Source organism: Nerophis lumbriciformis, linkage group LG22 (assembly GCF_033978685.3).
Source record: "Nerophis lumbriciformis linkage group LG22, RoL_Nlum_v2.1, whole genome shotgun sequence".
Lineage (NCBI taxonomy): Eukaryota > Metazoa > Chordata > Actinopteri > Syngnathiformes > Syngnathidae > Nerophis > Nerophis lumbriciformis.
The window spans coordinates 11,782,459-11,800,455 of NC_084569.2; the positions used below are offsets into that span (position 1 = coordinate 11,782,459).

Genomic DNA, 17,997 nt, shown 5'->3' on the forward strand with positions numbered 1-17,997 from the left:
GCGGTACTGCGTGAAAAACCGACATCAGATGTAAAGGATATCACCACACGGGCTCAGGAACACGTCAGAAAACCACTGTCAGTAACTACAGTTTGTCGCTACATCTGTAAGTGCGAGTTACAACTTTACTGAGTGTTGTTAAAAGGAAAGGCCATGTAACACAGTGGTAAAAATGCCCCCGTGTCAACTTTTTTGCAATGTGTTGCTGCCATTAAATTCTAAGTTAATGATTATTTGCAAAAAAAAAATATGTTTCTCAGTTGGTACATTAAATATCTTGTCTTTGCAGTCTATTCAATTGAATATAAGTTGAAAAGGATTTGCAAATCATTGTATTCTGTTTTTATTTACCATTTACACAATAGGCCAACTTCACTGGTTTAGGGTTTTGTATTATTAGTAAAATTATAATACAACCTTTAAAAAACAGGTTATAGGTTACAAAAGCTCCTTTTGGATGCTAATGTATGAGGTATACACGCAGCAAGTAAATGTGGATGTGGCCTAAAAATGTACTTTTAAAAATAAAATTATGAGTTGATTTGGAATCTGAATGAAAAATAATCACAATTCGGATGTGAATCGTTTTTCTTCAGCAGCCCTATCAGATATTATGACAGCTTTTAAGTAAACAAATAAAATGTAAAAAAGTTTAAAAAAATATTTCGGTTTTAAAACCCCAATAAAGCAAGAAAGTAATACAGTGTACACTGCAAAAACTGAAATCTAAGTAAGATTAAATATTTCAAATAAGTCTGATAAGATCATTCTTCTCACTAAGCATATTTTATGTTAGAGTGTTTTACTTGTTTTAAGGGTTTTTGGTCCTAAATGATCTCAGTAAGATATTACAGCTTGTTGCTGAGATTTGATGACCTATATTGAGTAAAACATGCTTGAAACTAGAATATCAACTGTTGCAAAGCTGTGTCATCAACACTCACAAGTATAAAACTACTTTTTTAAAGTAATCATTTCTTACTTCAAGCATGAAAAAAAAATCATGACTTTGACACAATTAATTTTGTCTCATAATTAAAACAGATGACAGCCAAATGGACTTTGCTGTTTTATTTTCAATGAAACAATAGAAAAGACATACTCATATAGTAGTACAGTTGGCACAGTACAGTAAACTGACAGTTAATATTTAACATGTGACATTTCTAACAATTTTGAACAGAAATAGTTCATGCACATTCAGATTAATTCTTCAAAATTACAATTAAAAAAAAATTGGCCGTGGGCCGGGCTGTATATATGCGCACTAATTGACTGAAAGAGCACGCACTTGGTGCGATGCTGTCATGTTGTCGATGGAAAAATGCATTTTTAGACCATATGATTTACCTGAGCGGATAGGAGACCCCGAGAGTGACAATCGCTTGCCTTGTTGCCTTTCCATTAAGAATAATAAATTAATATTTAGTATAAGTTTGCTGATTTCAAGAAATGTAATGCCAAGATAATGGCACTAGCATTTACTTAATTTAAGAATATTTTTCAACATATTGAGCAAAAAGGTCTCTTTTTTTTCTACCAAGAAAAGTGCACTTGTTATTAGTGAGAATATACTTATTTTAAGGTATTTTTGGGTTCATTGAGGTTAGCTAATTTTACCTGTTTTGGAAAGCCTTAACAAGCCAAATTTTCTTGTTCTATTGGCAGATAATTTTGCTTAATTCAAATAAAATACCCCTAATTTTTATTTATTTTTTCTTGTTTTTGAACACTGACTTTTTGCAGTGTACAGGTCAATGCAGTATTTATATTTCCTGGGGTCAACTCATCAGAGCAAGAACAGTCTTGGTTTTGAATGTGGGTGTGGCTATGGTGGATATCTTACCCACTGGGTTCTTATTCTTGGCAGGTGCGGGCCTGCGCACAGGCAGGGTGTTGGAGTAGACGTCGCTGACCTGTCTCTGAGGCTGAGCCTGGGACTGCACCTGCGCCTGAGTCTGTGGAGACGAAGGTCTGACTTGGGATAAATTGCCTCCGTCCGACCAGTACTCCTCGCCGTGCGCTCCTGTTGTCCCGTTGACCATGGACATTCCGTCGGGGCCCATCAGCCTCTGGAACAAAGCGGTCAAAGCGACTGGACTGAATGCGAGTCAAATTGTTAACTTACCGCCTGGTGTCCGAGGCCACCGCTCATGAATACAGCCAACTCCGGGGGCACAGGAAGGGGCTGAGCTCCGGGGATGGGGTCAGAGATGACCAGGTTGGATTTTGAAGCGTGCATGGGGCTTGTGCCGCCTACGTTTCCTGAGCCCATCTGCTGGGCCAAGAGCACGGCCCTCTCTGGGAGTTTGTTGGGATCCGAACAGGCCTGCAGCCACACTGGGATCTTTTGGGTCAGGAGGTCTTTACCCTAGAAGTACGAGGGCGCAGTCACATTATGGCCAAACGGACCAAATCATAGCACTTATTCTAAAACCTTCCACTCTTATGGGACCACTTTCTATGGATTGTGGCTGTGGGTATTTACCTCTGTGGCTGAGGAGTCTATACTTGACTTGTAGTTAATTGATTAAAACTGGACTAAAGGGTGGTAGTGTGACTGCAATGGTAGTTCACTAATGAACTGATTGCTTGGTCTTCTTTTAAGGATGATTGCTTGACTTTCTTTTAAGACCTTTGTTTAAAGGGGAACATTATCACAATTTCAGAAGGGTTAAAACCATTAAAAATCAGTACCTTTATTTTATTTTTCGAAGTTTTTTTCAAAATTTTACCCATCACGCAATATCCCTAAAAAAAGCTTCAAAGTGCCTGATTTTAACCATCGTTATATACACCCGTCCATTTTCCTGTGACGTCACATAGTGATGCCAACACAAACAAACAAGCTATAGCGACATTAGCTCGGATTCAGACTCGGATTCCAGGGGCTTAAGCGATTCAACAGATTACGCTTGTATTGAAACGGATGGTTGTAGTGTGGAGGCAGCTAGCGAAAACGAAATTGAAGAAGAAACTGAAGCTATTGAGCCATATCGGTTTGAACCGTATGCAAGCGAAACCGACGAAAACGACACGACAGCCAGCGACACGGGAGAAAGCGAGGACGAATTCGGCGATCGCCTTCTAACCAACGATTGGTATGTGTTTGTTTGGCATTAAAGGAAACTAACAACTATGAACTAGGTTTACAGCATATGAAATACATTTGGCAACAACATGCACTTTGAGAGTGCAGACAGCCCAGTTTTCATCAATTAATATATTCTGTAGACATACCCTCATCCGCTCTCTTTTCCTGAAAGCTGATCTGTCCAGTCCAGTTGGAAATGCATCTGCTTTGAGTGTCGCAGGATATCCACACATTCTTGCCATCTCTGTCGTAGCATAGCTTTCGTCGGTAAAGTGTGTGGAACAAACGTCCAATTTCTTGCCACTTTCGCATCTTTGGGCCACTGGTGCAACTTGAATCCGTCCCTGTTCGTGTTGTTACACCCTCCGACAACACATCGACGAGGCATGATGTCTCCAAGGTACGGGAAACAGTCAAAAAAACGGAAAATAACAGAGCTGATTTGACTCTGTGTTTGTAATGTGTTTGACAAAATGCTGGATTGTTGTGACGTCATCGCTCCGAGAGCGAATAATAGAAAGGCGTTTAATTCGCCAAAATTCACCCATTTAGAGTTCGGAAATCGGTTAAAAAATATATGGTCTTTTTTCTGCAACATCAAGGTATATATTGACGCTTACATAGGTCTGGTGATAATGTTCCCCTTTAAAGATTGTAAACATGCGTTCACGTCAGTTTCTAGAGCCTAATTGATTTGTAATTTATACAGTTGTGGTCAAAAGTTTACATACACTTGTACAGAACATAATGTCATGGCTGTCTTGAGTTTCCGATCATTTCTACAACTCTTATTTTTTGGTGATAGAGTGATTGGAGCACATACTTGTTGGTCACGAAAAAACACTCATGAAGTTTGTTGGTTCTTTTATGAACTTATTATGGGTCTACTGAAAATGTGACCAAATCTCTGCTGGGTCGGAAGAACTATCGTACGTATCGTAATATCGTTTTTGAATCGAGAACCGCGTTGAATCGGAAAAAAATCGATTCATAATCGAATCGTGACCCCCAAGAATCGATATTGAATCGAATCATGGGACACCCAAAGATTCGCAGCCCTATTAGAAACGGTGTTTTTTTTGTAATGTGAACGGCCGTCAATAAGATACGGTTTTGACCAAAAACAAATATCTGACCGTGCGATGCGACTGTAGCCTTAGTCCACAAAGGTTTCTCCTCGCCGTGCATCCTTGACCCTTTTCACGCTTACAAAAACAGGCTTGCGTGGGATAACGCGCCCACGCGAGCAACTCACAGCCTGTGGACAAAAACACAAGCGGCATGCTTTTGCTGAACATTTTTCATGCTTTTATCTTTAACGTCTCTCTCCTTCATTTGTCACCCCCCCCCTCTTCTGTCATCGCACACCCCCCTTCAGGACATTTCCTTTCATGCAGGTCGTCCCACGCACACCCTCACGCTGATTAATGACTAGACTAAAGGATGCTGCGGAAAGAAACAAGCACATATAGTCGTCGTCCAGTGGTATCTTCCAAGGCTGACAGTCAGTTAACACCCACCAGCTCTCCCCGCTGGAGACGGATGCCGGCATTCTTTACTTCAAATGTCCCCCGTCCATGTGGGTAAAGATAAGCAATTCTGCAGCGAGACTTCTCCAAATGATTTGCATGCATGTTGCTGTTGATTCAGCAATTCGAGTAAGGCTACGTAAGAAGGTGCAATGAGAGATTACGGCATCGAATGCACACTGCAAAAACTGAAATCTAAGTAAGATTAAATATCTCAAATAAGGGTGATATTTGCTTATTTTCTGTCTGATAAGATAATTCTTCTCACTACTTATTTTAAGGATTTTGGTCCTAAATAATCTCAGTAAGATATTACAGCTTGTTGCTGAGATTTGATGACCTATATTGAGTAAAACATGCTTGAAACTAGAATATCAACTGTTGCAAAGCTGTGTCATCAACACTCACAAGTATAAAACTACTTTTTTAAAGTAATAATTTCTTATTTCAAGCATGAAAAAAAAAATCATGATTTTGACACAATTGTGTCTCATAATTAAAACGGATGACAGCCAAATGGACTTTGCTGTTTTATTTTCAATGAAACAATAGAAAATATGTACTCATAGTAGTACAGTTGGCACAGTACAGTAAACGGACAGTTAATATTTAAACAATTTTGAACAGAAATAGTTCATGCACATTCAGATTAATTCTTCAAAATTACAATTTTGGCCGAAAGAACACGCACTTGGCGTGATGATGTCATGTTATCAATGGAAAAATGCATTTTTAGACCATATGATTTGCCTGAGCGGCGAGTAGACCCCGAGAGTAACAAGCGGTTACCTCGTTGCCTTTCCATTAAGAACAATAAATTAGTTTGCTGGTTTAAATAAATGTAATGCCTAGCACATATCATTATGTCAAGATAATGGCACTAGCATTTACTTCATTTAAGAATATTTTTCAACATATTGAGCAAAAAGGTCTTTTTTTTTTTTTTCCTACCAAGAAAAGTGCACTTGTTATTAGTGAGAATATACTTATTCTAAGGTATTTTTGGGTTAATTGAGGTTAGTTAATTTTACTTGTTTTGGAAAGTCTTGACAAGCCAAATTTTCTTGTTCTATTGGCAGATAATTTTGCTTAGTTCAAATAAAGTACCCCTAATTTTTGCTTTTTTTTTTTTTTTTTTTGAACACTGACTTTTTGCAGTGCAGTCTTAATACGCAGTTACAATGAAGAGGCCCCTGTGAGTGGTCAAAGCTAACGTGACTGTGAATTATACACGTCTCCAGGGCAGTTTGTGAGAAAACACTCAAGAGTGGACGGGCAGAAAGGAAATATATACAACCGTGTAGGGCTGGGCAATATGGCGTAAAACTGTATCAAGATATAAGTGTTTTCTATCGGTCAAAATCAATAATTATTGATATGTTTTATGACCTATGGAAAGTATGGACCAGGAGAACAAAATAATAAATTAACATTTTAATTTCAAAAATATTTGGCCACCTGCTTTGACTCACATATGAACTTGAAGTGCCATCCCATTCCTAACCCATAGGGTTCAATATGATGTCGGTCCACCTTTTGCAGCTATTACAGCTTCAACTCTTCTGGGAAGGCTGTCCACAAGGTTGCGGAGTGTGTTTATAGGAATTTTCCACCATTCTTCCAAAAGCGCATAGGTGATGTTGGTCGAGAAGGCCTGGCTCTCAGTCGCCGTTCTAATTCATCCCAAAGGTGTTCTATCGGGTTCAGGTCAGGACTCTGTGCAGGCCAGTCAAGTTCATTCACACCAGACTCTGTCATCCATGTCTTTATGGATCTGGCTTTGTGCACCAGTGCACAGTCATGTTGGAAGAGGAAGGGGCTCGATCCAAACTGTTCCCACAAGGTTGGGAGCATGGAATTGTCCAAAATGTTTTGGTATCCTGGAGCATTCAAAGTTCCTTTTTCACTGGAACAAAGGGACCAAGCCCAACTCCTGAAAAACAACCCCACACCATAATTCCTCCACCAAATTTCACACTCGGCACAATGCAGTCCGAAATGTACCGTTCTCCTGGTAACCTCCAAACCCAGACTCGTCCATCAGATTGCCAGATGGAAAAACGTGATTCATCAGTCCAGAGAAGGCGTCTCCACTGCTCTAGAGTCCAGTGGCGACGGGCTTCACACCACTGCATCCCACGCTTTGCATTAGACTTAGTGATGTATGTCTTATATGCAGCTGTCAGCCATGGAAACCCATTCCATGAAGCTCTCTGCGTACTGTACGTGGGCTAATTGGAAGGTCACATGAAGTTTGGAGCTCTGTAGCAACAGAAAGTCGGCGACCTTTTTGCACTATGCTCTTCAGCACCCGCTGACCCCTCTGTCAGTTCACGTGGCCTACCACTTCGTGGCTGAGTTGCTGTTGTTCCCAAACTCTTCCATTTTCTTATAATAAAGCCGACAGTTGACTTTGGAATATTTAGGAGCGAGGACATTTCATGACTGGATTTGTTGCACAGGTGGCATCCTATAACAGTTCCACGCTGGAAATCACTGAGAGCGGCCCAATCCTTCACAAATGTTTGTAGAAACAGTCTCCATGCCTAAGTGCTTGATTTTATACACCTGTGGCCGGGCCAAGTGATTAGGACACCTGATTCTCATCATTTGGATGGGTGGCCAAATACTTTTGGCAATATAGTGTATCAAGGCAGAAAGGAAAGGCAATTATGACATCGGGGTTGCATTTTACTGCGTGGGTCGTTCTCACAGGATGCGGACGGAAACTCCGGAGCCAAGGTGCAGGTAAGACAATGATATATTGTCATAAATCAGGCAGGAAATAAACAAAAGAGAAGCGTGCCGATCGCGCGGGGAGCTAAGGCAAAACTTAGCACAAGAATCATGAGCAAAGAAGCAAAAAATCATCCAATGGAACTGTTGAATTGCGCAAACAAGAAAGCCAGACAGTGTGTTGTAATAAACAGGAATAAGTAGCTCTCTGATTAGTGCCTGGCAGCAGGTGAGCATGCCAAACACTAATCAGAGGCAGGTGAAACCAACCTGCACCCATGGCAACCAAAACACAAACCTAGGGGTGCTCAAAACAGGAACTAAGGGAGTATTTGATGGAGAACCAGCCGGAAGGAGAAACCATAGAAGTCCACTCTGTACATTATTATTATAATACTACTTCACAAAACCAGGTGTTAGTAGTACATTCTATTGCACTGTTTTTAGATAATATTTTATATCTAAAAATGATTTATGTTAAAATTGTGCTGGGTTCTTTTTGGAGGAGGGAGAGCAAATGATTTCAGTTGATTTCATTCGGAAGTGTTTGGGGTTAAGAGCTATGTCAAAGAAAGGGGCAGATTAACCGACCTAGACTTTGCGGATGACCTGGCTCTGGTTAGCCATACTCAGCGTGCACTCCAAGAGATGACCAACAACCTCCATGAGCACGGAGAAAAAGTCGGACTACGGACAAGCCAAGAAAAGAACAAAGGCCATGGCCGTTGGACAAATAAAACACTTTCCACCACTCGCTATAGACGAACATGACAAGAGTATGATGACGACTTCACCTATCTTGGAAGTAACATCTCGAGTACGGGAGACGTGGAGAAAGACGTCAATACCAGAATTGGCAGAGCTGCAAGAGTGTTCCAACGACTCCGAAACATCTGGTCGTCCAAAGCCATCACAACGGCCATCAGGCTACGCCTCTACATGTCAGTGGTCATACCAACAGCAACCTACGCCTGTGAGACGTGGATGAAGACAGCCAGTATCACCAACAAGCTGGATGTCTTCCACCGACGATGCCTCAGATCCATCCTGAAGATCTCCTTGAGAGACCGCATCTCCAACGAGAAGGTGACCTTTCTGTCTTGCCTCTGCTGAGGGTGGTCACATTTTTTTTCCGCTCCCTTCTTCTCCCAGCTTGTTCTCTTTGCTTTTTCTTGTCTGAACTTTTTTAAAGCCTCTTTCTTTGCGCTGTCCTCGAAATCTAAACATCAGGACTCTCGACGCAATTGACAAAATCTTTTCGACGAGGAAAAGAGGCTCTGGGGAGCCTGGTTGCCCTGATGGAACCATTGCTGCGGGGTACGTGAGAGAATTCTGGGATAAATGGAGAATCATGTGCCTCTCAGTCCTTTCCTTCAAGGACGTGGAAGACATCTACCTATTTGTAACCGTGATCGCGGGGCACCTGCTGATTGGGCTGGACATTGCTCTGGTGTATCGTCAAATTCGTAAGACGATGGCAGCCACTCAAGGAGCCCAAAGGCTGTTCGTCGCAATGGAAGGTTTGGGCCGGGCTGTGGGATCACAGACTGTGGCGATTTCTGAACTGAATCGCAAGATGGATCACATCATGGAGAAGCTTGCTGAAAAGGAAAAATTGAATATGAGAGCAGCCAGCATGGACGAATAGAACAGACAAGTCATTGTAATGTCTGCTCGCGGAAAACAAACATCCTAATCTACGATTTGACTCCCTCGAATGGCCTTGACGCTGTGAACAACAGGAACGGGCTGTTCTGAAAACATACCCGAGGACACCTCAATGATGGACGCTTTTGACCTCCCTCCCTCCTCAACGACACCTGGAGTCAAACGTTTGCTTGCATGCAGAACGGCCCCAGCCTATGAACATTACATCATCACACCCTTGTCAGACCCACTCGACATCCATTGCATTCGGTCTCCCCTAGAGGGGTGGGGGGGGGGGGGGGGTGGTTACCCACATATGCGGTCCTCTCCAAGGTTTCTCATAGTCATTCACATCAACGTCCCACTGGGGTGAGTTTTTCCTTCCCCTTATGTGGGCTCTGTACCGAGGATGTCGTTGTGGCTTGTGCAGCCCTTTGAGACACTTGTGACTTAGGGCTATATAAATAAACATTGATTGATTGATTGATTGACACCCAAGACAATGGGCACATACACACACACACCCCCTACCCCAACCCACGCCTTCATCACCGCTTGTTTCCCCTCGGGGTGATGGACGGCTGGCAGCGCTTCATAGCAGCAGTTGACCTCCAGGGCCCCAACTCCCCGCCCCTCTGTTGCGAGTTGTCGTGATTAAATGTAACGTGTTTATGTGTGCATTGCATGGAGGTTTTTTCCCACTCCAGACTAGGCCTCCTTAGGAGCCCAGTCTGGATTGTATTTTTTTTACTCATCTTCTTCCCCAGCGTTTTACCTTTTTCTTATCTTTTACGGGGCGCCTTTGGCGACCCATCAGCGTTCCTGTTCTGTAACCCTGTACACTGTTTGTTTGTCTAATCTTGAACGGGTTTGTGCTGAAAACATAGTTTCGTTTTTTATTGTGCAATGACAATAAAGTCCTATCCTATCCAATCCTAAGTCTAATATTACCGCAGTTAACTTAATTCTTGCCTTGAAAGTTAACACAGGAAATGATTGATAGAACTGTTTCATGTTTGTATAAGGGTCTGTTGAATATGAAATCATATTCAACTTCATATATTAAAACAAAATGGGAGAAGGAAGGAGGGATAACTATATCTGAGGAAGAATGGACAATAATATGGAAATATCAATGGACTTGTTCCAGCTCACCCAAGTGGGGGGAGTTTGGCTGGAAAAGTTTGATCAGATATTTTATTACACCTTCTCAGAAGTCTCACTATGATAACTCCCCTGCCTGTGGGAGAAATTGTGGGAATTCAAATGCAAACCACTACCGTGTTTTCTGGGACTGCTCCACCATAAAGGACTATTGGAAAGAGATACACCAAGCTCTACAGGATATTTTCAAACGTGAAATACCCCTCGAAAGTAAAACTTTGTTTTTTGTACATGTACCTCAGGACTGGCTGAAGAAAGATAAACACTTAATGAATATCCTACTGGTGGCTTGTAAAAAGACCATTACTAGGAAATGGATATCCTAGGAGAGCCCAACTTTGAAGCAATGGATGGAAACAACAATGGACATATATAAAATGGAGAAGATAACCGCCTTTATTAATTATAAATTGGAGAAATTTACTTCATACTGGGAAAATTGGGTCAACTATGTCACGCCCCATAAACCTGACTTTAATTTTTCAAATTAGTGATTGTATTGCAAAAAAAAAAAAAAAAAGGGATTACTCCTTATATGTGTATATGTATGTATGTATATGTATGTATGTATATATTTACATATATGTATGTGTAGGTATATATATATATATATATATATACAGTGGGGCAAAAAAGTATTTAGTCAGCCACCAATTGTGAAAGTTCTCCCACTTGAAATGATGACAGAGGTCTGTAATTTTCATCATAGGTACACTTCAACTGTGAGAGACAGAATGTGAAAAAAAAATCCAGGAATTCACATTGTAGGATTTTTAAAGAATTTATTTGTAAATTATGGTGGAAAATAAGTATTTGGTCAATAACAAAAATTCAACTCAATGCTTTGTAATATAACCTTTGTTGGCAATAACAGAGGTCAAACGATTACTATAGGTCTTTACCAGGTTTGCACACACAGTAGCTGGTATTTTGGCCCATTCCTCCATGCAGATCTTCTCGAGAGCAGTGATGTTTTGGGGCTGTCGCCGAGCAACACGGACTTTCAACTCCCTCCACAGATTTTCTATGGGGTTAAGGTCTGGAGAATGGCTAGGCCACTCCAGGACTTTCAAATGCTTCTTACGGAGCCACTCCTTCGTTGCCCGGGCGGTGTGTTTGGGATCATTGTCATGCTGGAAGACCCAGCCACGTTTCATCTTCAAAGCTCTCACTGATGGAAGGAGGTTTTGGCTCAAAATCTCACGATACATGGCCCCATTCATTCTTTCCTTAACACGGATCAGTCGGCCTGTCCCCTTAGCAGAAAAAAAGCCCCAAAGCATGATGTTTCCACCCCCATGCTTCACAGTAGGTATGGTGTTCTTGGGATGCAACTCAGTATTCCTCTTCCTCCAAACACGACGAGTTGAGTTTATACCAAAAAGTTCTATTTTGGTTTCATCTGACCACATGACATTCTCCCAATCATCTGCTGTATCATCCATGTGCTCTCTGGCAAACTTCAGACGGGCCTGGACATGCACTGGCTTAAGCAGGGGGACACGTCTGGCACTGCAGGATTTTATTCCCTGTCGGCGTAGTGTGTTACTGATGGTAACCTTTGTTACTTTGGTCCCAGCTCTCTGCAGGTCATTGACCAGGTCCCCCCGTGTGGTTCTGGGATTTTTGCTCACCGTTCTCATGATCATTTTGACCCCACGGGATGAGATCTTGCGTGGAGCCCCAGATCGAGGGAGATTATCAGTGGTCTTGTATGTCTTCCATTTTCTGATAATTGCTCCCACAGTTGATTTTTTCACACCAAGCTGCTTGCCTATTGTAGATTCACTCTTCACAGTCTGGTGCAGGTCTACAATTATTTTCCTGGTGTCCTTTGACAGCTCTTTGGTCTTGGCCATAGTGGAGTTTGGAGTCTGACTGTTTGAGGCTGTGGACAAGTGTCTTTTATACAGATAACAAGTTCAAACAGGTGCCATTAATACAGGTAACAAGTGGAGGACAGAAGAGCTTCTTAAAGAAGAAGTTACAGGTCTGTGAGAGCCAGAGATCTTCCTTGTTTGAAGTGACCAAATACTTATTTTCCACCATAATTTACAAATAAATTATTTAAAATTCCTACAATGTGAATTCCTGGATTTTTTTTCACATTCTGTCTCTCACAGTTGAAGTGTACCTATGATGAAAATTACAGACCTCTTGTCATCATTTTAAGTGGGAGAACTTGCACAATTGGTGGCTGACTAAATACTTTTTTTGCCCCACTGTATATATATATATGTATCTGTTTATATTTAATTTTATTTCTGATTACTATTATTATTAATGTATTATTATTTCTTTTTCTTTTTTTTCTTAGTTTATTTAGTTGATGTATTTGTAGATATTACCTTGTTTTTTTGTTGTTTCTTTCTTTCTTTTTTTGGGGGGTGGGTGGGTGGGTGGTATGGTATGGGTGGGATATAAACAAAAATATTTTGACATTTAGGGCAGACAATAGATGTATGATTTATGTGAATATGATGTAATAGATAGGAATGTCTGATGCTGGATGTCAATAAAAAAAAAAAGAAAAAAAAAAAAAAAAAGTTAACACATGATTTAAGGCTATATACATAAACTTTGATTGATTGATTGATTGACCTGATTGATTGACCTAAAAAGTATTTTGGTGTAGTTTACACAATATTTAATAATGGCATCACGCATTTCTATTACAAACCCCGTTTCCATATGAGTTGGGAAATTGTGTTAGATGTAAATATAAACGGAATACAATGATTTGCAAATCATTTTCAACCCATATTCAATTGAATGCGCTACAAAGACAACATATTTGATGTTCAAACTCATAAACTTTATTTTTTTTTTTGCAAATAATAATTAACTTAGAATTTCATGGCTGCAACACGTGCCTAAGTAGTTGGGAAAGGGCATGTTCACCACTGTGTTACATGGCCTTTCCTTTTAACAACACTCAGTAAACGTTTGGGAACTGAGAGACACATTTTTTAAGCTTCTCAGGTGGAATTCTTTCCCATTCTTGCTTGATGTACAGCTTAAGTTGTTCAACAGTCCGGGGGTCTCCGTTGTGGTATTTTAGGCTTCATAATGCGCCACACATTTTCAATGGGAGACAGGTCTGGACTACAGGCAGGCCAGTCTAGTACCCACACTCTTTTACTATGAAGCCACGTTGATGTAACACGTGGCTTGGCATTGTGTTGCTGAAATAAGCAGGGGCGTCCATGGTAACGTTGCTTGGATGGCAACATATGTTGCTCCAAAACCTGTATGTACCTTTCAGCATTAATGGCGCCTTCACAGATGTGTAAGTTACCCATGTCTTGGTCACTAATACACCCCCATACCATCACAGATGCTGGCTTTTCAACTTTGCGCCTATAACAATCCGGATGGTTCTTTTCCTCTTTGGTCCGGAGGACACGACGTCCACGGTTTCCAAAAACAATTTGAAATGTGGACTCGTCAGACCACGGAACACTTTTCCACTTTGCATCAGTCCATCTTAGATGAGCTCAGGCCCAGCGAAGCCGACGGCGTTTCTGGGTGTTGTTGATAAACAGTTTTCGCCTTGCAAAGGAGAGTTTTAACTTGCACTTACAGATGTAGCGACCAACTGTAGGTACTGACAGTGGGTTTCTGAAGTGTTCCTGAGCCCGTGTGGTGATATCCTTTACACACTGATGTCGCTTGTTGATGCAGTACAGCCTGAGGGATCGAAGGTCACGGGGCTTAGCTGCTTACGTGCAGTGATTTCTCCAGATTCTCTGAACCCTTTGATGATATTACGGACCGTAGATGGTGAAATCCCTAAATTCCTTGCAATAGCTGGTTGAGAAAGGGTTTTTCTTAAACTGTTCAACAATTTGCTCACGCATTTGTTGACAAAGTTGTGACTCTCGCCCCATCCTTGTTTGTGAATGACTGAGCATTTACTTTTATACCCAATCATGGCACCCACCTGTTCCCAATTTGCCTGTTCACCTGTGGGATGTTCCAAATAAGTGTTTAATGAGCATTCCTCAACTTTATCAGTATTTATTGCCACCTTTCCCAAATTCTTTGTCACGTGTTGCTGGCATCAAATTCTAAAGTTAATGATTATTCGCAAAAAAAAAAAAATATTTATCAGTTTGAACATCAAATATGTTGTCTTTGTAGCATATTCAACTCAATATGGGTTGAAAATGATTTGCAAATCATTGTATTCTGTTTATATTTACATCTAACACGATTTCCCAACTCATATGGAAACGGGGTTTGTAGTTCCTATGGTGAAATGTTCTAAATCTAAACAAATGTGACAACATGTACTCCCAAATATAGTGACTAATGACTTTAACAACTCTTTCAGACTCCCTTTTGGCACTAGAAAAGGTAAATTAGAACACATTACCTTGGCGTCCAATAATTAACCCTATGGGATGCGATTAGTCTTGATTGAACCTAAGCTGGGAAAATCGGACACCTGCTGTACCTGCTTTAAAGTTTAAGTGCTTTAGCAGCGTTGCTACAATCATTCACTTCACTGGTTACCTTGCCGTGGTAGGCGCTGCTGTTCTTGGCCACGGCACACTGGCGGTCCACCAGGAAGCAGTACCGCCGACGTTCCTCGGACAAGGCCGTCTTGTAGCCCTCGGCGATGAAGGTGTCCAGCTCGGTCTGCTTGCTGCTGATGGTCTCCACAAACTGCGTGGGGTGTACACACACACACACACACACACACACACACACATCACCATTAGTGTGGAGGAGTACAGTCGCTGACATTTCGACACAACCATAAAACAGGAGTGGCTCCGGGCTGTTTTAAAAATGTATCTAATCTAAACGACGCTGAATGAACACGAACAATTGCCTTTTTTTCTTTTTTTTTGCTAAATGACTACCGCCAATCTACTGAGGCGGATCGAGGGAGATGATAAATTCAGAGCAGCCTGACCTTATTCTGCTCCTGCACTTAACACATTGTTGCCATCAAATTAAAGGCTTTTTGATGCTGCGTTCATTTTTCCCAGAGACCCGAAGTCGCTGTGAAAACCAGAAATATGCCGACGAGGCTGGAGTTCAAAACTCTTTGTAAAAGTTTCGTTTCCTACTGACTTTGCGCTGGAAAAAGTGCAACTGTGAGCACATTTAACAGCAGGAAAGAAAGAGGTTGGCTATTAAAATGACGGTGGATCCGCAGGTGACCTTTTGTTCTTTTTGAGCTTTTTTTTTTTTACTAAATAATCCTCTTGTCTGAACGAGCGACAAGATTCTTAAGGTCAGACAAGTATAACCCAGGACATAAAAGCCAGAGCGCACACAAGGCGCTATTATAAAAGCCCCCTCAGGTTTCTACCCAGCTACACTGCAAAAACTGCAATCTAAGTAAGATTAAATATCTCAAAAAATTGTGATATTTGCTTATTTTCTGTCTGTTAAGATAATTCTTCTCACTAAGCAGATTTTATGTTAGAGTGTTTTACTTGTTTTAAAGGGGAACATTATCACAATTTCAGAATGGTTAAAACCATTAAAAATCAGTTCCCAGTGACTTACTATATTTTTCGAAGTTTTTTTCAAAATTTTACCCATCACGCAATATCCCTAAAAAAAGCTTCAAAGTGCCTGATTTTAACCACCCGTCCATTTTCCTGTGACGTCACATAGTGAAGCCAACACAAACAAACATGGCGGAAAGAACAGCAAGCTATAGCGACATTAGCTCGGATTCAGACTCGGATTTCAGCGGCTTAAGCGATTCAACAGATTACGCGTGTATTGAAACGGATGGTTGTAGTGTGGAGGCAGGTAGCGAAAACGAAATTGAAGAAGAAACTGAAGCTATTGAGCCATATCGGTTTGAACCGTATGCAAGCGAAACCGACGAAAACGACACGGGAGAAAGCGAGGACGAATTCGGCGAACGCCTTCTAACCAACGATTGGTATGTGTTTGTTTGGCATTAAAGGAAACTAACAACTATGAACTAGGTTTACAGCATATGAAATACATTTGGCAACAACATGCACTTTGAGAGTGCAGACAGCCCAATTTTCATCAATTAATATATTCTGTAGACATACCCTCATCCGCGCTCTTTTCCTGAAAGCTGATCTGTCCAGTTTTGGAGTTGATGTCAGCAGGCCAGGGAAGCTAGGGTCGATAGGGGATTTAGCTCGCTCGTCTGCGGGAACAAACTGCCGCCATTGCTTGCCGTGCTACCGAGGTCCTTTGTCCCTGAATTGCTCACACACTCCGGCAGATTCAATGGGGGTCTGGCGGCAGATTTCTTTGACTTTATCGTTGGAAATGCATCTGCTTTGAGTGTCGCAGGATATCCACACATTCTTGCCATCTCTGTCGTAGCATAGCTTTCGTCGGTAAAGTGTGCGGAACAAACGTCCAATTTCTTGCCACTTTGGCATCTTTGGGCCACTGGTGCAACTTGAATCCGTCCCTGTTCGTGTTGTTACACCCTCCGACAACACACCGACGAGGCATGATGTCTCCAAGGTACGGAAAACAGTCGAAAAAAACGGAAAATAACAGCTGATTTGACTCGGTGTTTGAGAAAATGGCGGATTGCTTCCCGATGTGACGTCATCGCTCTGAGAGCGAATAATAGAAAGGCGTTTAATTCGCCAAAATTCACCCATTTAGAGTTTGGAAATCGGTTAAAAAAATATATGGTCTTTTTTCTGCAACATCAAGGTATATATTGACGCTTACATAGGTCTGGTGATAATGTTCCCCTTTAAGGGTTTTGGTCCTAAATGATCTCAGTAAGATATTACAGCTTTTTGCTGAGATTTGATGACCTATATTGAGTAAAACATGCTTGAAACTAGAATATCAACTGTTGCAAAGCTGTGTCATCAACACTCACAAGTATAAAACTATTTTTTTAAAGTAATAATTTCTTACTTCAAGTATGAAAAAAAAAATCATGATGAAAAAATCGTTAGGTCAAGATAATGGCACTAGCATTTACTTAATTTAAGAATATCTTTCAACATATTGAGCAAAAGGGTCTCTTTTTTGTCTATGAAAAAAGTGCACTTGTTATTAGTGAGAATATACTTATTTTAAGGTATTTTTGGGTTCATTGAGGTTAGCTAATTGTACTTGTTTTGGAAAGTCTTGACAAGCCAAATTTTCTTGTTCTATTGGCAGATAATTTTGCTTAGTTCAAGTAAAATACCCCTAATTTTTGTATTTTTTTTTTCTTGTTTTTGAACACTTACTTTTTGCAGTGTAGGATGTCTTGTTGGGGAAATGAATAGACACAAGATGTTGCTGCAACTACCAACTATTGACAGCCATGTTTGTTTCGGTCGGTAGAGTGGCCGAGCCAGCAGCTTGAGGGTTCCAGGTTCGATTCTGAGGCACTGCCGTTGTGTCCTTGGTAAGGGTGTAACGGTACGTGTATTCGTATTGAACCGTTTCGGTACGGGGGTTCCGGTTCGGTTCGGAGGTGTACCGAACGAGTTTCCACACGGACATATTAAGTAGCGTAAACAAAGCACAACGAGGCACAACACACGGCATGCTAGCAGCTAACGGGCTACGATAGACTGACCATATGTCCTCTTTTCACCGGACATGTCCTCTTTTGCTGAGCTGTCAGGGCGGAGTTTCTTAAATGCCTCAAATGTCCGGCATTTTGAGTTAGGGTTGCGTGTATTTTCAATGTACGTTCAGGGCTAAGAAGGGGTTAAAAACAAAACGAATTGTGCGTGCAGCAGCATTCTTGAGGGAGGGGCAGAGACAGAGAGAGAGAGAGAGAGTTATAATAAACGCGCATGCGTCGCCAGGTTCTGCTTTTTATCCATAGATTTATCACATTTAATTTTTTAT

General features: G+C 41.2%; 1 protein-coding gene across 4 annotated transcripts in view; it reads right to left on the bottom strand.

Moving 5' to 3' along the window:
• LOC133615561 (BAR/IMD domain-containing adapter protein 2-like) overlaps positions 1-17,997 on the bottom strand; it is a 241,580-nt gene that overhangs the window by 30,975 nt on the left and 192,608 nt on the right. For all 4 annotated transcript variants that reach the window (XM_061974241.2, XM_061974243.1, XM_072915671.1 and 1 more), the window contains 3 exons: positions 14,689-14,841; positions 2,129-2,371; positions 1,847-2,072 (listed from right to left, as the gene is read on the bottom strand). In XM_061974241.2, the coding sequence (XP_061830225.1) occupies positions 1,847-2,072; positions 2,129-2,371; positions 14,689-14,841 (622 nt within the window). The remainder of the gene's footprint in view (positions 1-1,846; positions 2,073-2,128; positions 2,372-14,688; positions 14,842-17,997) is intronic.